The sequence below is a fragment of the Salvelinus fontinalis genome, chromosome 16 (genome assembly GCF_029448725.1).
Source record: "Salvelinus fontinalis isolate EN_2023a chromosome 16, ASM2944872v1, whole genome shotgun sequence".
NCBI lineage: Eukaryota > Metazoa > Chordata > Actinopteri > Salmoniformes > Salmonidae > Salvelinus > Salvelinus fontinalis.
The window spans coordinates 20,551,686-20,574,160 of record NC_074680.1 but is presented as its reverse complement, the minus strand read 5'-3'; the positions used below and the strand labels follow the sequence as shown (position 1 = coordinate 20,574,160).

General features: G+C 47.4%; 1 protein-coding gene across 4 annotated transcripts in view; it reads right to left on the bottom strand.

The window, feature by feature from the left end:
• Nucleotides 1–22,070, bottom strand: part of LOC129812800 (AT-rich interactive domain-containing protein 4A-like) — a 64,339-nt gene extending 42,269 nt beyond the window's left edge. For 2 of the 4 annotated variants that reach the window (XM_055864676.1, XM_055864678.1), the window contains exons 1-8: nucleotides 22,004–22,038; nucleotides 20,953–21,002; nucleotides 19,034–19,144; nucleotides 15,111–15,176; nucleotides 11,088–11,178; nucleotides 7,566–7,645; nucleotides 7,325–7,422; nucleotides 4,974–5,106 (exon numbers count right to left, since the gene is read on the bottom strand). In XM_055864676.1, coding sequence (XP_055720651.1) covers nucleotides 4,974–5,106; nucleotides 7,325–7,422; nucleotides 7,566–7,645; nucleotides 11,088–11,178; nucleotides 15,111–15,176; nucleotides 19,034–19,144; nucleotides 20,953–20,958 — 585 coding nt within the window. In that variant the 5' untranslated portion in view covers nucleotides 20,959–21,002; nucleotides 22,004–22,038. Of the gene's footprint in view, nucleotides 1–4,973; nucleotides 5,107–7,324; nucleotides 7,423–7,565; nucleotides 7,646–11,087; nucleotides 11,179–15,110; nucleotides 15,177–19,033; nucleotides 19,145–20,952; nucleotides 21,003–22,003 lie in introns of all 4 variants that reach the window. The other 2 variants (XM_055864679.1, XM_055864677.1) reach the window with 2 other exon arrangements.
• Nucleotides 22,071–22,475: the final 405 nt, after the last annotated feature.

Here is a 22,475-nt window from a genome sequence, read left to right as displayed (position 1 = left end):
CGCGAGAGGCCGAGAGAGAGCGCTAGAGAGGCCGGAGAAGATGAGAGGCGAGAGGCCGAGAGAGAGCGCGAGAGCGAGAGAGAGCGCGAGAGGCCGAGAGAGAGCGCGAGAGGCCGAGAGAGAGCGCGAGAGGCCCGAGAGAGAGCGCGAGAGGCCGAGAGAGAGCGCGAGAGGCCGAGAGAGAGCGCAGAGGCCGAGAGAGAGCGCGAGAGGCCGAGAGAGAGCGCGAGAGGCCGAGAGAGAGCGCGAGAGGCCGAGAGAGAGCGCGAGAGGCCGAGAGAGAGCGCGAGAGGCCAGAGAGAGCGCGAGAGGCAGAGAGAGCGCGAGAGGCAGAAGAGCGCGAGAGGCAGAGAGAGCGCGAGAGGCAGAGAGAGCGCGAGAGGCAGAGAGAGCGCGAGGCAGAGAGAGCGCGAGAGGCAGGCAGAGAGCGAGAGAGGCAGGCAGAGAGACCGCGACAGGCAGGCAGAGAGACCGCGACAGGCAGGCAGAGAGACCGCGACAGGCAGGCAGAGAGACCGCGACAGGCAGGCAGAGAGACCTGCGACAGGCAGGCAGAGAGACCGCGACAGGCAGGCAGAGAGACCGCGACAGGCAGGCAGAGAGACCGCGACAGGCAGGCAGAGAGACCGCGACAGGCAGGCAGAGAGACCGCGACAGGCAGGCAGAGAGACCGCGACAGGCAGGCAGAGAGACCGCGAAGGCAGGCAGGCAGAGAGACCGCGACAGGCAGGCAGAGAGACCGCGACAGGCAGGCAGAGAGACCGCGACAGGCAGAGAGAGAGACCACGACAGGCAGACAGAGAGACACAGAGAGAGAGAGAGAGGCAGAGAGAGGCAGAGAGAGAGAGGCAGAGAGAGGCAGAGAGAGGGAGAGAGAGAGAGAGAGAGAGAGAGAGGCAGAGAGAGAGAGGCAGAGAGAGAGAGAGAGAGAGAGAGAGGCCAGAGAGAGAGAGAGAGAGAGAGAGGCAGAGAGAGAGGCAGAGAGAGAGGCAGAGAGAGAGGCAGAGAGAGGCAGAGAGAGGCAGAGAGAGGCAGAGAGAGAGGCAGAGAGAGAGAGAGAGGCAGAGAGAGAGGCAGAGAGAGAGAGAGAGAGAGAGAGAGGCAGAGAGAGAGAGAGAGAGAGGCAGAGAGAGAGAGGCAGAGAGAGAGAGGCAGAGAGAGAGAGAGAGAGGCAAGAGAGAGAGAGAGAGAGAGAGAGAGAGGCAGAGAGAGAGAGAGAGAGAGAGAGAGAGGCAGAGAGAGAGAGAGAGAGAGAGAGAGAGAGGCAGAGAGAGAGAGAGAGAGCGCGAGAGAGGCAGAGAGAGAGAGAGAGAGAGGCAGAGAGAGAGAGAGAGAGAGAGAGAGGCAGAGAGGCCGAGAGAGAGGGCGAGAGGCCGAGAGAGAGGGCGAGAGGCCGAGAGAGAGGGGCGAGAGGCCGAGAGAGAGCGCGAGAGAGAGAGAGAGAGAGGCCGAGAGAGAGAGAGCGCGAGAGGCCGAGGAGAGGCAGAGAGAGAGAGAGAGAGAGAGGCCGAGGAGAGAGCGCGAGAGGCCGAGAGAGAGCGCGAGAGGCCGAGAGAGAGCGCGAGAGGCCGAGAGAGAGCGCGAGAGGCCGAGAGAGAGCGCGAGAGGCCGAGAGAGAGCGCGAGAGGCCGAGAGAGAGCGCGAGAGGCCGAGAGAGAGCCGCGAGAGGCCGAGAGAGAGCGCGAGAGGCCGAGAGAGAGCGCGAGAGGCCGAGAGAGAGCGCGAGAGGCCGAGAGAGAGCGCGAGAGGCCGAGAGAGAGCGCGAGAGGCCGAGAGAGAGCGCGAGAGGCCGAGAGAGAGCGCGAGAGGCCGAGAGAGAGCGCGAGAGGCCGAGAGAGAGCGCGAGAGGCCGAGAGAGAGCGCGAGAGGCCGAGAGAGAGCGCGAGAGGCCGAGAGAGAGCGCGAGAGGCCCGAGAGAGAGCGCGAGAGGCCGAGAGAGAGCGCGAGAGGCCGAGAGAGAGCGCGAGAGGCCGAGAGAGAGCGCGAGAGGCCGAGAGAGAGGCGAGAGGCCGAGAGAGAGCGCGAGAGGGCCGAGAGAGAGCGCGAGAGGCGAGAGAGAGCGCGAGAGGCCGAGAGAGAGCGCGAGAGGCCGAGAGAGAGCGCGAGAGGCCGAGAGAGAGCGCGAGAGGCCGAGAGAGAGCGCGAGAGGCAGAGAGAGCGCGAGAGGCAGAGAGAGCGCGAGAGGCAGAGAGAGCGCGAGAGGCAGAGAGAGCGCGAGAGGCAGGCAGAGAGCGAGAGAGGCAGGCAGAGAGCGAGAGAGGCAGGCAGAGAGCGAGAGAGGCAGGCAGAGAGCGAGAGAGGCAGGCAGAGAGACCGCGACAGGCAGGCAGAGAGACCGCGACAGGCAGGCAGAGAGACCGCGACAGGCAGGCAGAGAGACCGCGACAGGCAGGCAGAGAGACCGCGACAGGCAGGCAGAGAGACCGCGACAGGCAGGCAGAGAGACCGCGACAGGCAGGCAGAGAGACCGCGACAGGCAGGCAGAGAGACCGCGACAGGCAGGCAGAGAGACCGCGACAGGCAGGCAGAGAGACCGCGACAGGCAGGCAGAGAGACCGCGACAGGCAGGCAGAGAGACCGCGACAGGCAGGCAGAGAGACCGCGACAGGCAGGCAGAGAGACCGCGACAGGCAGGCAGAGAGACCGCGACAGGCAGGCAGAGAGACCGCGACAGGCAGACAGAGAGACACAGAGAGAGAGAGAGAGGCAGAGAGAGGCAGAGAGAGGCAGAGAGAGGCAGAGAGAGAGAGAGAGAGAGAGAGAGAGGCAGAGAGGCAGAGAGCGAGCGAGAGAGAGAGCGAGAGAGCGAGCGAGCGAGAGAGCGAGAGAGAGAGCGAGAGAGAGAGCGAGAGAGCGAGCGAGAGAGCGAGCGAGAGAGCGAGCGAGAGAGCGAGCGAGAGAGCGAGCGAGAGAGCGAGCGAGAGAGAGAGCGAGAGAGAGAGCGAGAGAGAGAGCGAGAGAGAGAGCGAGAGAGAGAGAGAGAGAGAGAGCGAGAGAGAGAGCGAGAGAGAGAGAGAGAGAGAGAGCGAGAGAGAGAGCGAGAGAGAGAGCGCGAGAGGCAGAGAGAGAGAGCGAGAGAGGCAGAGAGAGAGAGCGAGAGAGAGCGCGAGAGGCAGAGAGAGAGAGCGAGAGAGAGAGCGAGAGAGAGGCAGCGAGAGAGAGGCAGAGAGAGAGAGAGAGCGAGAGAGAGGCAGAGAGAGAGAGAGCGAGAGAGAGGCAGAGAGAGAGAGAGAGAGAGAGGCAGAGAGAGAGAGAGGCAGAGAGAGAGAGAGCGAGAGAGAGGCAGAGAGAGAGAGAGCGAGAGAGAGGCAGAGAGCGAGAGAGAGCGAGAGAGAGGCAGAGAGCGAGAGAGAGCGAGAGAGGCAGAGAGCGAGAGAGAGCGAGAGAGAGGCAGAGAGAGAGAGAGCGAGAGAGGCAGAGAGCGAGAGAGGCAGAGAGCGAGAGAGGCAGAGAGCGAGAGAGGCAGAGAGCGAGAGAGGCAGAGAGCGAGAGAGGCAGAGAGCGAGAGAGGCAGAGAGCGAGAGAGGCAGAGAGACCACGACAGGCAGAGAGAGAGAGACCACGACAGGCAGGCAGAGAGACCACGACAGGCAGGCAGAGAGACCACGACAGGCAGGCAGAGAGACCACGACAGGCAGGCAGAGAGACCACGACAGGCAGGCAGAGAGACCACGACAGGCAGGCAGAGAGACCACGACAGGCAGGCAGAGAGACCACGACAGGCAGGCAGAGAGACCACGACAGGCAGGCAGAGAGACCACGACAGGCAGGCAGAGAGACCACGACAGGCAGGCAGAGAGACCACGACAGGCAGGCAGAGAGACCACGACAGGCAGGCAGAGAGACCACGACAGGCAGGCAGAGAGACCACGACAGGCAGGCAGAGAGACCACGACAGGCAGGCAGAGAGACCACGACAGGCAGGCAGAGAGACCACGACAGGCAGGCAGAGAGACCACGACAGGCAGAGAGAGAGACCACGACAGGCAGAGAGAGAGACCACGACAGGCAGAGAGAGAGACCACGACAGGCAGAGAGAGAGACCACGACAGGCAGAGAGAGAGACCACGACAGGCAGAGAGAGAGACCACGACAGGCAGAGAGAGAGACCACGACAGGCAGAGAGAGAGAGAGGCAGAGAGAGAGCGAGAGAGAGAGGCAGAGAGAGAGAGGCAGAGAGAGAGAGGCAGAGAGAGAGAGAGAGAGAGAGAGAGGCAGAGAGAGAGGCAGAGAGAGAGAGGCAGAGAGAGGCAGAGAGAGGCAGAGAGAGGCAGAGGCAGAGAGAGGCAGAGAGAGGCAGAGGCAGAGAGAGGCAGAGAGAGGCAGAGGCAGAGAGAGAGGCAGAGGCAGAGAGAGAGGCAGAGAGAGAGGCAGAGGCAGAGGCAGAGAGAGAGGCAGAGGCAGAGAGAGAGGCAGAGGCAGAGAGAGAGGCAGAGAGAGAGGCAGAGAGAGAGGCAGAGAGAGAGGCAGAGAGAGAGGCAGAGAGAGAGGCAGAGAGAGAGGCAGAGAGAGAGGCAGAGAGAGAGGCAGAGAGAGAGGCAGAGAGAGAGGCAGAGAGAGAGGCAGAGAGAGAGGCAGAGAGAGAGGCAGAGAGAGAGGCAGAGATATCCCCCTTTCCCAATAAAGCCCCTTAAATTGAGAGGACAGCGCATGCACAAGACCAACAGGCAGAGAGAGAGAGACCCCGACAGGCAGAGAGAGAGAGAGAGAGACCCCGACAGGCAGAGAGAGAGAGAGAGAGCGAGACCACGACAGGCAGAGAGAGCGCGAGAGACCACGACAGGCAGAGAGAGCGAGAGAGACCACGACAGGCAGAGAGAGCGCGAGAGAGAGAGCGCGAGAGAGACCACGACAGGCAGAGAGCGCGAGAGAGAGACCACGACAGGCAGAGAGAGAGACCACGACAGGCAGAGAGAGAGAGAGACCCCAACAGAGTGTGTGTGGGGCTGGGGTCTGTGCATGATGTGACTTACCAGGGCCAGGTACCAGGATGTCCGGTCTGTCCCAGTCTGAATATTGGCCACTTTACCCAGCAGGTCATCATTTAGCCTCCTCCTGTCCTCACTGTCGTCATCACTGGATGACGACTCCTTGTCATCGTTCGCACTGAGGGGTTGAACAAGGGGACTACGTCGGAACAGAATCTTTAATCTCAGTCAGACGCTTCTACAGAGCTCTATAGAAGCTCAACACTATCAAACACAAAGGCCTATATTGGAGCCAGTTACAAATGTCATGAAACAGTCACGTTTTGTTCAACTTGATCATAATTGGTAATGGGAACATGCCCAGGTATCTAACTATGTCGTTGTGTACCGTGTGTGAGAAAAGGATTCAGAGACCTTGACTTTTTCCACATTGTTACATTACAGCCTCATTCTAAAATTGATTTAAAAACATTCTCAATCTACACACAATATCCCATAATAACAAAGCAAAGACAGGTTTAGAAATTTTGCAAGTTTATTCAAAATAAACTGAAATATCACATTAACATAAGTATTTAGACCCTTTACTTTGTTCAAGCACCTTTGGCAGCAATTATAGCCTAGAGTCTACTTGGGTATGACGCTACAAGCTTGACACCTTACCTGGGGAGTTACAACTATTCTTCTCTGTAGAACGTCTCAATCTCTGTCAGGTTGGATGGGGAGCATCACTGCACAGCTATTTTCAGGTCTCTCAAGAGATATTCAATAGGGTTCAAGTCCGGGCTCTGGCTGGACCACTCAATAACATTCATAGACTTGTCCCGAAGCCACTCCTGCGTGGGTCATTAGGGTCATTGTACTGTTGTAAAGTGAACCTTTACCCCAGTCTGAGGTCCTGAGCGCTCTGGAGCAGGTTTTCATCAAAGATCTCTGTACTTGGCTCCATTCGTCTTTACCTAAATGCTGACTAGTCTCCCAGTCTCTGCCGCTGAAAACCACCACCATAGCATGATGCTACCACCACTATGCTTCGCTTTAGAGACAAGGCCAGGTTTCTACCAGACATGATGCTTGGCATTCAGGCCAAAGAGTTTGATCTTGGTTTCATCAGACCAGATAATCTGGTTTCTCATGGTCTGAGAGTCCTTTAGGTACAATTTGGCACATTTCAAGTGGGCTGTCATGAGCCTTTAACTGAGGAGTGGCTTCTGTCTGGCCACTCTACCATAAAGCCCTGATTGGTGGAGTGCTGCAGAGAGATGGTTGTCCTTCTGGAAGGTTCTCCCATCTCCACAGAGGAACTCTGGAGCTCAGTCCGAGTGACCATCGGGTTCTTGGTCACCTCCCTGACCAAGAATGTCAATGGATTTCCCCCAATTGCTCAGTTTTGCCGGGCGGCAAGCTCTTGGAAGAGTCTTGATGGTCCAAAAGTTATTAAATTTAAGAATGATTGAGTCCATTGTGTTCTTGGGAACCTTCAATACTGCAGAAATGTTTTTGGTACCCTTACTCAGATAGGATGTGTCAGGGCACCCGTCTCTGAGCTCTACGGACAATTCCTTTGACCTCACGGCTTGGTTTTTGCTCTGACATGCACTGTCAACTGTGGGACCTTACATAGCCAGGTTTGTGCCTTTTCAAATCATGTCCAATCAATTGAATTTACCACAGGTGGACTCCAATCAAGTTGTAGAAACATCAAGGATTATCAATGGAAACAGGATGTACCTGGACACAATTTCAAGTCTCATTACAAAGGGTCTGAATACTTACGTAAATAAGGTAGTGCTGTATATTTTGTCATTGTTTGCTTTGTCATTATGGGGTATTGTGTAGATTGCTGAGAAGTTTTTATTTTTTTTATCATTTCTAGAAAAAGGCTGTAAGTAACAAAATGTGGAAAAAGGGAAGGCGTGTGAAAATGTGTATAATGACCATGTTTGAATATATACAGCAGAGCATCTACAGAAGCATGTTTGCAGATTAAAATCTTACTGGGAAATGTAAGCGGTAGTGCAGTTTAGATCATCAAACCGTATCAAAAGAAATAACAGTGGTACCATATGGCCCACTGCAGGGCAGCATGAAAAAAAACTCCACTCAAACTTTTGGGGTCATTTTCCCCCATTAGTCCACTCTTGATACAGTTCTAAAATGTTTCGCATGTCAGCAGTCAAGTTTAAGATATTGGACATGCAAGAAGCAAAACGCATCACATGATGTGGCATGTGACATGTTGCTTCTTGAAAGTCAAATAACTTGAAAACTTGACATAAAATAAACCAAAAGGTTGTTTTTGAGTGGAGTTTTGCTTTAAAAGGTTAACTTAGAAGGGTGGGATTGGGGTAAAGGTGAGGATTAAAATAAGAGGTAAAGTGAAAGGGTCAATTTACTGAGCCTGAGATGACCTCCTTCCTCCGCGGTTTCCCTTCTTCCCGATTACGGGGGTGCCAAAGTGCTCCGGGTTGGTCAGGGGCAGTTGGTCCAACGTCTAGATAACAACAGAGAGAGATAGAAGAGTAAGGAGAGTGAGCAAGAGGAGGAATCTTAATCAACGTATCAAAGAGCAACAAAACGGACCACCAAATCAAATGTCCAAGAAGACAGTCAGGTCCAGAAGACCAGTCCTCTTACCTCGCTCTCAGCAAAATGTCTCTCGCCCTTAAGACACAGAGACGTCCTGCGGAGTGTCTTCTCATCCCCATCATCAAACACTGGAATACAGTGGGAAGCAGTTCCCATGTAATGTTTACATTTGATATTTATCCAGAACAACTTACAGGAGCAATTAGGGTTAAGTGCCATGTTCAAGGGCACTTTGACAGAGTTTTCACCTACTCGGCTCGGGGATTGAACCAGCAACCTTTCGATTACTGGCCCAAAGCTCTTAACCGGTAGGCTACCTGCCACCAAGATGGTATTTATTTTAAACACTAACACACATATTTATACTGCTCCCACAGATCATAGACAAATAAACTCAGCAAAAAAAAGAAACATTCATTTTCAGGACCCTGTCTTTCAAAGATAATTCTTAAAAATCCAAATAACTTCACAGATCTTCACTGTTTCCCATGCTTGTTTAATGAACCATAAACTATTAATGAACATGCACCTGTGCAATGGTCGTTAAGACACTAACAGCTTACAGACGGTAGGCAATTAAGGCCACAGTTATTAAAACTTGGGACACTAAAAGAGGCCTTTCTACTGATTCTGAAAAACACCAAAAGAAAGATGCCCAGAGTCCCTGCTTATCTGCGTGAACGTGGCATGCAGCAAGGAGGCATGAGGACGGCAGGCAATAAATTGCAATGTCCGTACTGTGAGACGCCTAAGACAGCGCTACAGGGAGACAGAACGGACAGCTGATCGTTCTCGCAGTGGCAGACCACGTGTAAAAACACCTGCACAGGATTGGTACATCCAAACATCACACCTGTGGGTCAGGTACAGGATGGCAACAACAACTGCCCGAGTTACACCAGGAACGCACAATCCTTCCATCAGTGCTCAGACTGCCCACAATAGGCTGAGAGAAGCTGGACTGAGGGCTTGTAGGCCTGTGTTCAGGCAGGGCCTCCCCAGACATCACCGGCAACAACGTCGCCTACAGGCACAAACCCACCGTCGCTGGACCAGACAGGACTGGCAAAAAGTGCTCTTCACTGACGAGTCGCGGTTTTGTCTCACCAGGGGTGATGGCCGGATTTGCGTTTATCGTCGAAGGAATGAGCGTTACACCGAGGCCTGTACTCTCTCGATTTGGAGGTGGAGGGTCCGTCATGGTGTGGGGCGGTGTGTCACAGCATCATCGGACTGAGCTTGTTGTCATTGCAGGCAATCTCAACGCTGTGCGTTACAGGGAAGACATCCTCCTCCCTCATGTGGTACCCTTCCTGCAGGCTCATCCTGACATGACCCTCCAACATGACAATGCCACCAGCCATACCGCTCGTTCCGTGCGTGATTTCCTGCAAGACAGGAATGTCAGTGTTCTGCCTTGGCCAGCGAAGAGCCCGGATCTCAATCCCATTGAGCACGTCTGGGACCTGTTGGATCGGAGGGTGAGGGCCAGGGCCATTCCCCCCCAGAAATGTCTGGGAACTTGCAGGTGCCTTGGTGGAAGAGTGTGGTAACATCTCACAGCAAGAACTGGCAAATCTGGTGCAGTCCACGAGGAGATGCACTGCAGAACTTAATGCATCTGGTGGCCACACCAGATACTGACTATTACTTTTGATTTTGACCCCCCCCCCCATTAGTTCAGGGACACATTTCATTTATTTTTACCTTTATTTAACTAGGCAAGTCGGTTAACTTCTTATGGCTGGGGTGCAGTATTGAGTAGCTTGGATGAATAAGGTGCCCAGAGTAAACTGCCTGCTACTCAGGCCCAGAAGATAAGACATGCATATTATTAGTAGATTTGGATAAAAAAACTCAGAAGTTTCTAAACCTGTTTGAATGATGTCTGTGAGTATAACAGAACTCATATGGCAGGCAAAAACCTGAGAAAAAATACAACCAGGAAGCAGGAAATCTGAGGTTTGTAGGGTTTCAAGTCTTTGCCTATCCAATATACAGTGTAAAAATTGGTCCGATTGCACTTCCTAAGGCTTCCACTAGATGTCAACAGTCTTTAGAACCTTGTTTCAGACTTCTACTGTGAAGGGGGAGAGAATAAGAGCTGTTTGAGTCAGGTGTCTGGCAGAATGCCATGAGCTCAGTCAGGCGCACCCCGTGAGAGTTAGCCGAGTTCCTTTTCCTTTCTAAAAACAAAGGAATTGTCTGGTTGGAAAATTATTGAAGATTTATGTTAAAAACACCCTAAAGATTGATTCTATACATCGTTTGACATGTTTCTACGAACTGTAATATAACTTTTTTGACTTTGTCTGGACTAAGTGCCTGCGCCTCTTGAATTTGGATTTGTGAACTAAACGCGCGAACAAAAAGGAGGTATTTGGACATAAATGATGGACTTTATCGAAAACAAACATTTATTGTGGAACTGGGATTCCTGGGAGTGCATTCCGATGAAGATCAAAGTTAAGTGAATATTTATAATGCTATTTCTGACTTTGTTGACTCAACATGGCGGGTATTTGTATGGCTTGTTTTGGTCTGAGCGTCTGTACTCAGATTATTGCATGGTGTGCTTTTTCCGTAAAGCTTTTTGAAATCTGACAGCGGTTGCATTGAGAAGTACATCTTCAATTCCATGTATAACACTTGTATTTTCATCAACATTTATTATGAGTATTTCTGTAAATTGATGTGGCTCTCTGCAAAATCACTGAATGTTTTGGAAGCAAAACATTACTGAACATTACATTGGCACGTTAACTGAGATTTTTGGATATAAATATGAACTTTAGCGAACAAAACATACATGTATTGTGTAACATGAAGTCCTATGAGTGTCATCTGATGAAGATCAAAGGTTAGTGATTAATTTGATCTCCGTTTCTGCTTTTTGTGACTCCTCTCTTTGGCTGGAAAAATGGCTGTATTTTTCTGTGACTAGTTGCTGATCTAACATAATCGCATGGTATGCTTTCGTCGTAAAGCCTTTTTGAAATCGGACACTGTGGAGGGACTAACAAGTTTATCTTTAAAATGGTGTAAAATACTTCTATGTTTGAGGAATTTGAATTTGGCGCCCTGCACTTCCACTGGCTGTTGTCAAATCGATCCCGTAGGGATTTCATCCATAAGAAGTTTTTAAGAACATATCCTTATTTTCAATGACGGCCTAGGAACAGTGGGTTAAGTGCCTTGTTCAGGGGCAGAACGACAGATTTTTACCTTCTCAGCTCGGGGATTCGATCTTGCAACCTTTCGATTACTAGTCCAATGCTCTAACCACTAAGCTACCTGCTTAGTCACATCTGTGGAACGTGTTCTGTTTGTATTTCTCAGTTCTTGAATCTTGTTGTTTACACATGTTAAGTTTGCTGAAAATAAACGCAGTTGACAGTGAGAGGACGTTTCTTTTTTTTGCTGAGTTCAGTCCCATTGACCAAGTCAGTTATGACAGAGAATAGTCAAAACGCAACCAAACAACAAAGACCTATGTAGTCTACCATTATCAGGTGATAACAGGAGCAGGACTTTTTGTAAACTAGTTTAAGTGTTATTAAATGAACTTACCCACTGTGTACCAACTGGCGTCTGTGAGTTTGTTGATGGTTGCCTCACTGCAGATCCCCTCTGCACTCTTCACCTCCACTGTGGAGCCCACCTGCAAAAAGATGCCAGGGAGATGAGACAGACACCTCATATGAGCTGCTCTTACACTCCCATTTTAAAAATAACTCAAAATGGCAACAGTAAAAGCTGCAATATGTAACTTTTTGGGGCGACCCGACCAAATTCACATAGAAATTAGAGTTATAGACCGGTTATTCTGATTGAAAGCAAGTCTAAGAAGCGGTAGATCTGTTCTATGTGCGTTATTTATATGCTTCCCGTACTTAAGTTTTTTTGTGTCTTTTACTTTCAGTTTTATACACCAGCTCAAAACACAATATTTTTGGTTATGGAAAATATATTTCAGTGGTTTAAGATGATCAAATCAAATGATATGTCACATGCGCCGAATACAACAGGTGTAGACCTTAGCGTGAAATGCTTGTTTAGAAGCTCTTAACCAACAATGCAATTCAATAATAATTTCTCAAATAAACTCAAGTAAAAAATTATTTAAAAAACAAAATTACAGGGGGTAATGTGTGGGTTACAGGTTAGTAGAGGTAATTTGTAAAGTGACAATACATAGATATTAAACAGCGGGTAGCAGCAGCGTAAAAACAAGGGGGGGGTCAATGTAAATAGTCCGGGTGGCCATTTGATTAATTGTTCAGCAGTATTATGGCTTGGGGGTAGAAGCTGTTAAGCTTGGTCCTAGACTTGGCGTTCCGGTACCGCTTGCCGTGCGGTAGCAGAGAGAACAGTCTATGACGGGTGACTGAAGTCGGACAATTTTATGGTCTTTCCTCGGACACCGCCTAGTATATTAGGTCCTCTATGGCAGGAAGCTTGGCTCCAGTGAAGTACTGGTTGAGTGTACGGGCCCGCTCCACTACAGCCCGTCGAGTTTAATGGGGCCCTGTTCAGCCCTCCTTTTCCTATAGTCCATGATCAGCTCCTTTGTCTTTATCACATTGAGGAATAAGTTGTTGTCCTGGCACCACACTGCCTCTGACCTCCTCCCTATAGGCTTTCTCATCAGGCCTACCACTGTTGAACTACAACAAACTTGATGGTAATGGAGTCGTGCTTGGCGACACAGTCGTGGAAGTACAGAACTGGACTAAGCACGCACCCCGAGGGGCTCGTGTTGAGGATCAGCGTGTCAGATGTGTTGTTGCCTACCCTTACCACCTGGGGGTGGTCCATCAGAAAGTCCAGGATCCAGTTGCAGAGGTAGGTGTTTAGTTCCAGGGTCCTTAGCTTAGAGATGAGCTTCGTGGGCACTATGGTGTTGAACTGTGGTCAACTGTGAGCTATAGTCAATGAACAGTATTCTCACAGGTGGGAAAGGACAGTGTGGAGAGTGACTGGAGTGGGTCTAGTGTTTCCGGCATGATGGTGTTGATGTGAGCCATGACCATTCTTTCAAAGCACTTCATGGCTACCGACGGTAATCATTCAGGTAGGTTACCTTCGCTTTCTTGGGCACAGGTTACTATGGTGGTCTGTTTGTAACATGTAGGTATTTCAGACTTGGTCAGGCAAAAGTTGAAAATGTCAGTGAAGACACTTCAGTTGGTCCGCACATGCTTTGAGTACACGTCCTGGTAATCCGTCTGGCTCCGCAGCTTTGTAAATGTAGACCTGTTTTAAAAAGGTCATGCTCACATCGGCTATAGAGCGCTTCATCACACAGTCTTCCAGAACAGCTGGTGCTCTCATGCATGCGTCAGTGTTGCTTGCCTCAAAGCGAGCATGAAAAGGCATTTAGCTCGCATCACTGGGCAACTCGCAGCTGGCTTTCCCTTTGTTGTGGGTAGTAGTTTAAGCCCTGTCACATCTGACGAGTGTCAGAGCCAGTGTAGTAGGATTCAATCTTAGTCCTTTATTGACGCTTTGTCTGTTTGATTGTTCATCTGAGGGAATAGCAGGATTTCTTATAAGCGTCCGGATTAGTCTACCGCTCCTTGAAAGCGGCAGCTCTAGCCTTTAGCTCGATGCGGATGTTGCCTGTAATCCATGGATTCTGGTTGGGATATATATGTACAGTCACTGTTGGGACAACATCGTTGATGCACATATTGAAGACGCCGGTGACTGAGGTGGTGTACTCAATGGCATTGGATGAATCCTGGAACATATTCCAGTCTGTGCTAGCAAGACAGTCCTGTAGCGCAGCATCAACATCATCTGACCACTTCCATATTGAGCGAGTCACTGGTACTTGCTGCTTCAGTTTTTGCTTGTAAGCAGGAATCAGGAGGATAGAATTATGGTCAGATTTGCCTAATGGAGGGCGAGGGAGAGCTCTGTACGCGTCTCTGTGTGTGGAGTAAAGGTGGTCTAGAGTTGTTTTTTGTGCCTCTGGTTGCACATGTGATATGCTGGTAGAAATCGATTTAAGTTTGCCTGCATTAAAGTCCCCGGCCACTAGACACACCGCTTCTGAATGAGCATTTTATTGTTTGCTTATGGCCTTAGACCGCACTCAATGAGCTGTATTAGTGCCAGCATCGCTTTGTTGCGGTAAAGACTGCTACGAATAATATAGATGAGAACTCTTGGTGCGATCTACAGTTTATGAGGTATTCTACATCAGGAGAGCAAAACCTCCAGACTTAATATTAGACATTGCGCACCAGCAGTTGTTGACAAATAGATAAACACGCCCCTCGTTTTACCAGACGTAGCTACACTTTCGTGCCGACGCATGGAGAAGCCAGCCAGCTCTATTATCCTTGTCGTTGTTTAACCTGTTTGGGATATGACATGCGTGCCCAGAGTAAACTGCCTGCTACTCTGTCCCAGATGCTAATATATGCATATTATTAGTAGTATTGTATATTATTAGAAGTTTCTAAAACTATTTGAATGATGTCTGTGAGTATAACAGAACTCATATGGCTCAAATTATTGATGATTTATGATAAAAACATCCTAAAGGTTGATTCCATACATTGTTTGATATGTTTCTACGACCTGTAACGGAACTTTGAGTTTTGTCTGGACCTAGTGCTCATGAAGATGGATTACTGGGCTGAACATGCTAACAACTAGTGGCTATTTGGACATAAATGGACTTTATGGAACAAATCAGTCATTTATTGTCGAACTGGGATTCCTGGGAGTGCATTCGGATGAAGATCAAAAGGTAAGTGAATATTTATTATGTTATTTCTAACTTCTGTTGACTCCAAATGGCAGATTTTTCGGGCTGGATTGGTCTCTGAGCGCCGTTCTATGATTATGCTTTTTCTGCAAAGTTTTTTTTATAAATCTGACACAGCGGTTGCATTAAGGAGAAGTCTCTTTAATTCTGTGAATAACACTTGTATCTTTTATCGATGTTTATTATGAGTATTTCTGGGATTTCTGTGGCTATCTGCAAGATCACCGGATGTTTTGGAATCAAAAAATTACTAAACATAACGCGCCAATGTAAACAAATCATACATGTATTGTGTAACATGATGTCCTACGAGTGTCATCTGATGAAGATCATCAGAGGTTACTGATCAATTTGATCTATATTTCTGCTTTTTGTGACTCCTATCTTTGGCTGGAAAAATGGCTGTGTTTTTTTGACTTGGCTCTGAACTAACATAATCATATGTTGTGCTTTCGCTGTAAAGCCTTTTTGAAATCGGACACGATGGGTAGATTAACAAGATGTTTATCTTTCATTTGCTGTATTGCACTTGTTAATGTGTGAAAGTTACATATTTAAAAAAAATATGTTTATTTCCCGCGCTGCTTTTTCAGCGGAAAGTTGTCGAGGGGTTCCGCTAGCGGAACGCCTGCGCTAGAAAGGTTAACTACGTATCAGTGAAACAAGATATTACAGTTAATGTCCCGTTGGTTGTATAGTCTTAGATCGTCCAGTTTGTTTTCCAATGATTGCATGTTGGTCAATAATACGGAGGGTAGTGGTGGTTTACCTATTCGTCTGCAAATTCTTACAACAGTTAGTTCCAAACTTACCCTCAACTGTCCTTTCACTTGGTCATCTTGAACAACTTGTGAGGTAGTGTCTCCTTTGAGCATCACCTAGGGAGAGAGGAGGGAAACAAAAGGAATTCAGTCAAGATGAAATAATCTAGTTGAGTAACAGAAAACTTTCCTCTTCCTGACTAGCCACGAAATATGACAAATTACATTTTATTTGACCAGTCAGTTACCAAGGAGCCTATAGACGAACCTCACATGCCAACGCTGGAAGGCACAGTTGTACAAACAGGGGTTTCAAGCTACAGATGGTTTAAGATCTGATACAATAGTAGGCATGTGCTTCTAGTACTACCAGGTGCATAATAGCCTTCACCCATCTTTCTATGTGGAGAAAGTTCAAATGGGGTTTCCTACCTCGTCCCACGAACACTAGACCAATTAAATAATCAATCAAGGGTACTCTGACCTTGTTGTGACAATCATAATAGAAGAGCAGAAGCAAAGGAGAACAGCGGAGAATACAGGTGGTCAGGTCACAATGCTGCTAGCTGGTGATTGGTGTGGGATCACTTGATCTTAAAACAATAACCATCATCAGCCCTGACCTATAGGCAGGTTCACCAGTTCAGTGGCACCCACATGTTCACAATGGTGTTTTAAGGAATAATTAAAAAAGGACATATGAACCAAAACTCCTAGGCCTATCGGTTGTTCGAAAAAATACAAAACCAGATTCATTAGGCCCTAGTCTATGGATTTCACATGATTGGGCAGGGGTGTAGCCATGGGTGGGCCTTGGAGGGCATATGCCCATCCAATCAGAATGAGTTTCCCCCCACAAAAGGGCTTTATTACAGACAAAAATATTCCTCAGCACCCCTCAGATGATCGCGCAGGTGAAGAAGAAGCTGGGTGTGGAGGTCCTGGGCTGGCGTGGTTACACGTGCTCTGCGGTTGTGAGACCGGTTGGACATACTGCAAAATTATCTAAAATGACTTTGGGGGTAGCTTATGGTAGAGAAATTAACATTCAATTATCTGGCAACAGCTCTGGTGGACATACCTGCAGTCAGCATGCCGATTGCACGCTCCCACAAAACTTCACTTCTGAAGCATTGTGTTGTGACAACCGCTAATTTTAAAGTGGCCTTTTATTGTCCCCAGCACAGATTTCAGGGATTTTTAATTGCAGCTCAAAAAACAAGGGACCAACACGGTTCAGTGTATTTAATGTGAAACATGTGTTTTACCCAACACGCTGTAACCAATGCAGTCATGATGACAGACTATCACCAGCGTTTGTTATGATAAGACTAAATTAACTATTTTCAGAGTGTCTAGTTGGGACTGCATAGGTCAGATTAACCCAGGGGTCTCCAACATCTAGATCGCAAACTACCAGTAGCTCGCAGCCCAACTATGAGTAGCTTGCCAATCAATTCTGTAAGTACATGCATTGGTAACACTATATATGGATAGTCCATCTGTAGATGCTTAACCTACTATCTGTAACATTTCAACTAATCTACTAACCCTAAACATAGCAAGCAGTTAATTAGCAACAGACAATCCGGACTATCCAAATAAAGGGTGACGCATGCATTTTTCCCCCATGTGTTCCATCGCAAACAGTCAACCATAAAGCTCCCGGCCACTGTCCAATCAAAGACACATCGACATTATCCCACCCCTGGTTAGCCACTGTTGGCTTAAAAAGCCAAACGCAACACAATATATGACAATTATTTTCCAGAAAAATTGCTGTCCATCTGTTTGGTGCGCGCATTTGTCTATCACTCTGTATGTATAGCCAGTTAGCGATGCTAATGATAACAGTCTTGTGGGTGGAAAAAGACTTTCGCAAAAAACTCTCAAATGCAAATTAGGTTTACCTGACATTACTAGATCATGATTATTTGTATAAATTGAGTGGCAATTGTTTTGCAAACTCTGCCATGACATGTGGTGCAGCAGTAGGCTAGACCGACACATTCCTTTCTTGCCCGATGCACAGATGAAGGGGAATTAAACTCAAATCACAAATGCATTGTTCTTTTCCATACCAAAAAAAATAAAAAAATAATGGTATTTCCATGTGATTTAAGCATTGACATGACTCAGAACATCATTTGTTATTGTTGCTCTATGAATAATTATAATATCGAAAGATAAAAAATAAATAAAATCAGGAAAATACTACATATGATTTTATGGGGCCCCTTAGTTGTTTACTAACCTTATTTTACCAGTTATATTAACAGAAAACATCTCCTGTACACCAAGGATCGGGGGAAGAGTCGCAGGGTAGAGGAGAATGACAAAAAAAAAAGTATGCTAGAAAAAGTTTGAAGACCCCTGGATTAGCATAACGCTTTCTGAAACAAACTGAGCAACTGTTCATAGAACAAGGTCTACGTGAAAGATGTCACTGGCATACACTAACATTTAGATGGGGGGGTCCTTTTGCAGCAAAACTGTGACCGAAACTGGACAATCAGCTTGTCTACTTGGCCTATATATACACTGCTCAAAAAAATAAAGGGAACACTTAAACAACACAACGTAACTCCAAGTCAATCACACTTCTGTGAAATCAAACTGTCCACTTAGGAAGCAACACTGATTGACAATACATTTCACATGCTGTTGTGCAAATGGAATAGACAAAAGGTGGAAATTATAGGCAATTAGCAAGACACCCCCAATAAAGGAGTGATTCTACAGGTGGTGACCACAGACCACTTCTCAGTTCCTATGCTTCCTGGCTGATGTTTTGGTCACTTTTAAATGCTGGCGGTGCTCTCACTCTAGTGGTAGCATGAGACGGAGTCTACAACCCACACAAGTGGCTCAGGTAGTGCAGCTCATCCAGGATGGCACATCAATGCGAGCTGTGGCAAGAAGGTTTGCTGTGTCTGTCAGCGTAGTGTCCAGAGCATGGAGGCGCTACCAGGAGACAGGCCAGTACATCAGGAGTCGTGGAGGAGGCCGTAGGAGGGCAACAACCCAGCAGCAGGACCGCTACCTCCGCCTTTGTGCAAGGAGTAGCACTGCCAGAGCCCTGCAAAATGACCTCCAGCAGGCCACAAATGTGCATGTGTCAGCATATGGTCTCACACGGGCTCTGAGGATCTCATCTCGGTACCTAATGGCAGTCAGGCTACCTCTGGCGAGCACATGGAGGGCTGTGCGGCCCCGCAAAGAAATGCCACCCCACACCATGACTGACCCACCGCCAAACCGGTCATGCTGGAGGATGTTGCAGGCAGCAGAACGCTCTGTCACGTCCGTCACATGTGCTCAGTGTGAACCTGCTTTCATCTGTGAAGAGCACAGGGCGCCAGTGGCAAATTTGCCAATCTTGGTGTTCTCTGGCAAATGCCAAACGTCCTGCACGGTGTTGGGCTGTAAGCACAACCCCCACCTGTGGACGTCGGGCCCTCATACCACCCTCATGGAGTCCGTTTCTGACCATTTGAGCAGACACATGCACATTTGTGGCCTGCTGGAGGTCATTTTGCAGGGCTCTGGTAGTGCTCCTCCTTGCACAAAGGTGGAGGTAGCGGTCCTGCTGCTGGGTTGTTGCCCTCCTACGGCCTCCTCCACGTCTCCTGGTATTGTCAATTTATTGTCAATCAGTGTTGCTTCCTAAGTGGACAGTTTGATTTCACAGAAGTGTGATTGACTTGGAGTTACATTGTGTTGTTTAAGTGTTCCCTTTATTTTTTTGAGCAGTGTATATACACAACATATCCTTGTCAGATTTGGACATCACCATTTGTACCCTTTCACATTACTCCCATGTTTGATTAGAATGTTGTCTATGTCCCAATTGACACCCTCTTCCCTATATAGTGCAATACTTTTGACCCCAGCCCCATTCCGTTTATAGTAGTGCACTATAAGGAGAATGGGGTGTCATTTGAGACGGAGCCATTGTTGTGCCGTGCTCTTACCTTAACCTTCACCGTCCGTTTAACAGTCTTGATTTTTGCCTCACAGAAGGCACCTCTGTATTTCGCGCTGACCTCCGTCCCCACGGTCAGGTAGGCAGGCTCGTCCGCTGCCTGTGAGAAAAACAGACACCCCTGTAACATTTATCATTGTTCTTAGAAAGTAAACAGACCATGTTTGACCACTATTGAAAGAGATGTCCAGGAAGCATGATGCCACAAACATTGCATTAGCGGTTTTTCAACTCAAGAACATTTGTTGTCTTGCTCAGGAAGAGGTGGGCAATGCTGTCTGAAAATTGTCATATACGGTGAAGCCTACATGAAAACTTTGACATTGAAATTAAATATACAGTACCAGTCAAAAGTTTGGACACACCTACTAATTCAAGGGTGTTTATTTTTTACTATGTTCTACACTGTAGAATAATAGATAAGACAAACTATTAAACAACACATATGGAATCATGCTGTAACCAAAAAAGTGTTAGTCAAAATGTATTTTGTATTTGAGATTCTTCAAAGTAGCCACGCTTTGCACAATCTTGGCACTCTCAACCAGCTTCATGGGGAAGTCACCTGGAATGCATTTCAATGAACAGGTGTGCCCTGTTAAGTTAATTTGTGGAATTTCTTTCCTCAATGCGTTTGAGCCAGTTGTGGTGTGACAAGGTAGGGGTGGTAAACAGAAGATATATGGATTTGGGCTTTTACCACATAGCTGTTCTTGCCATAAGCCCTCAAATAAGCAAAAAGAAATGACAGTCCATCATTTAGGTCAGTCAATCCAGAACTTTGAAAGTTTCTTCAAGTGCAGTCGCAAAAACCATCAAGCGCTATGATGAAACTGGCTCTCATGAGGACCGCTGCACCTCAGATTGCAGCCCAAATAAATGCTTCACCTAATGAGTTCAAATAACAGACATCTCAACATCCACTGTTCAGAGGAGACTGCGTGAATCAGGCCTTCGTGGTCAAATTGCTGAAAAGAAACCACTACTAAAGGTCACCAATAAGAAGAGACTCGTGTGGGACAAGAAACACAAGCAATGGACATTAGACCGGTGGAAATCTGTCCTTTGGTCTGATGAGTCCAAATTTGAGATTTTTGGTTCCAACCGCCGTGTCTTTCTGAGATGCAGAGTAGGTTAACGGATGATCTCTGCATGTGTGGTTCCTACCGTGAAGCATGGAGGAGGTGGTGTAATGGTGCTTTACTGGTGACACTGATTTATTTAGAATTCAAGGCACATTTAACCAGCATGGCTACCACAGCATTCTGCAGCGATACGCCATCCCATCTGGTTTGCGCTTAGTGGGACTATCATTTGTTTTTCAACAGGACAATGACCCAACACACATCCAGGCAGCGTAAGAGGTATTTGATCAAGATGGAGAGTGATGAGTGCTGCTTCAGATGACCTGGCTTCAACCCAATTGAGATGGTTTGGGGTGAGTTGGACTGCAGAGTGAAGGAAAAGCAGCCAACGAGTGCACAGCATGTGGGAACTCCTTCAAGACTGTTGAAAAAGCATTCCAGGTGAAGCTTTGAACAAATGCCAAGAGTGTGCAAAGCTGTCATCAAGGCAAAGGGTGGTTACTTTGAAGATCTAAAATAAAAAATAGATTTTGATTTGTTTAAACACCTTTTTGGTTACTACATGATTCCATGTGTTATTTCATAGTTTTGATGTCTTCGCTATTATTCTACAATGTAGAAAATAGTAGAAATAAAGAAAAACCCTTGAATGAGTTGGTGTGTCCAAACTTTTGACTGGTACTGTATGTGACATTGACACCTTCAAATTGTCATATATTGTTGCCAACCATATAGACAGTTGTCCCCCAGTCTCTTTGCAAGCCAAGTGAAAGAGGCGTCGGCTTCACTGCTGTTTTCAACTGAGGTTAGCCAAATGACTTACCTTCATCGTAGAGGCTATTTGAGGGAGTCCAGCTCGATTGGTTTTGATTGCTGTAAAACAAGATAGGAATTGCAGATGAATAAAGCTGTCAAAACAGCCGTGATTCGGACTAAATCAATTTTAGTCGAAAAATAGTAAATATGCTAACAGGCTAACGACGAACTAGCCTGCTACTTCTAACGCATTCTTTTCAAGCTCGATGCAGCCCCCTCCCTCCAGACTCACAAAAATGTGTGGCTACTGGCTATCTAGTTTAACTGTATGCTCATGCTGATTGTTGACCAAAAAGTCAAAAGGTTTTAAAAATAATTTTATCAATAGAATTACAGCCCAGCGTTAACATACTACAAGGACGTTGCACATAGACAACAGACAGAATAGTGCGTGTTCCTTCCCGCTTTGCTCGCAATCTGACTGTGTCACGTCGCCATCATAGCTCGCCGTGCTGCACCATGTCAGGCTGGGAGCTCATTCCTAACTGCTTGAGAAATATAGAGGAGCTGGCTACAAAAGGTGTACCAGTCTCTTAGACAATATGTTTTAGTAGAAACAGAGATGATAAATAGTGTGTTTAAAGTAAGTAACGACAGAAGATTTCCCTCAACTCGAAAGCTAAATTTAGCTAGTTAGCTAACTTAAACATGCTAGCTAGCCAACGTTAACAGTTTCTCGATATGGCGATTTAAAGCGCCTTGCTAGTCATTGAGTTGGCCAGCTAGTTCAGGCAGAACATTTCAAACGGTGGTTCTCATTTGGATAAACGAGAGGCAGTCAGGTAGGTTTGTTCGACGATAAAACAAAAAAGTATCAGAACAATCATTATTTATTATCCAGTTTCACAAAAGGCGCATACATTTCTTCACTGCAAAAACAAGCCAACTGGTCACTGGCATTCAATTCTTTACCAGCGTAACCTTACAGGAAAAAATACGAAATTTAGCGAAGTCTCGTCCGATAACTAACGACACGGGTGTCACGTTGATCTAAATAGCGTGAACTGTTAAACGTTTGTAATTCATTAGAGAGGGATATATATTGTTTTTATACTTACATGCAACGACACGACTTGCTAGCCAGATTTGCAAAGCAATACACGAATAACAAGCTGTTGAGCTGAAACTGGGTCTCTCGAAATCCGATTGGCTGGCTTGACAGCGGTGGTCGAATCGTAGAAATATGATTGGTCAACACTTTCTTCAAATTCTATAGGACATACCTTCTCTGTATTTATGGTTGGTAGAGATGGAAATCGGCGCTTTGAGAGAAAATGTGCTATTGGTCCTCTCATACTTGGCTTCTTTTACAAGAATAACACCCCAACATGAAAATATGATTGGCTTTTATCTCAATCCAAGCCTTTCACTGGTTAGAAATATTTTACAATGGACCGCCTATTTTCGACACTGGCTTCCTTGTCACTCCGAGGTGGGAAATATACTATATGTGAACTGAAAACACAAGTAATTGCTACTCACTCGTTAGATGGTGCTAGCGGTAACTCGTATTTGAATTTATGAGTTACT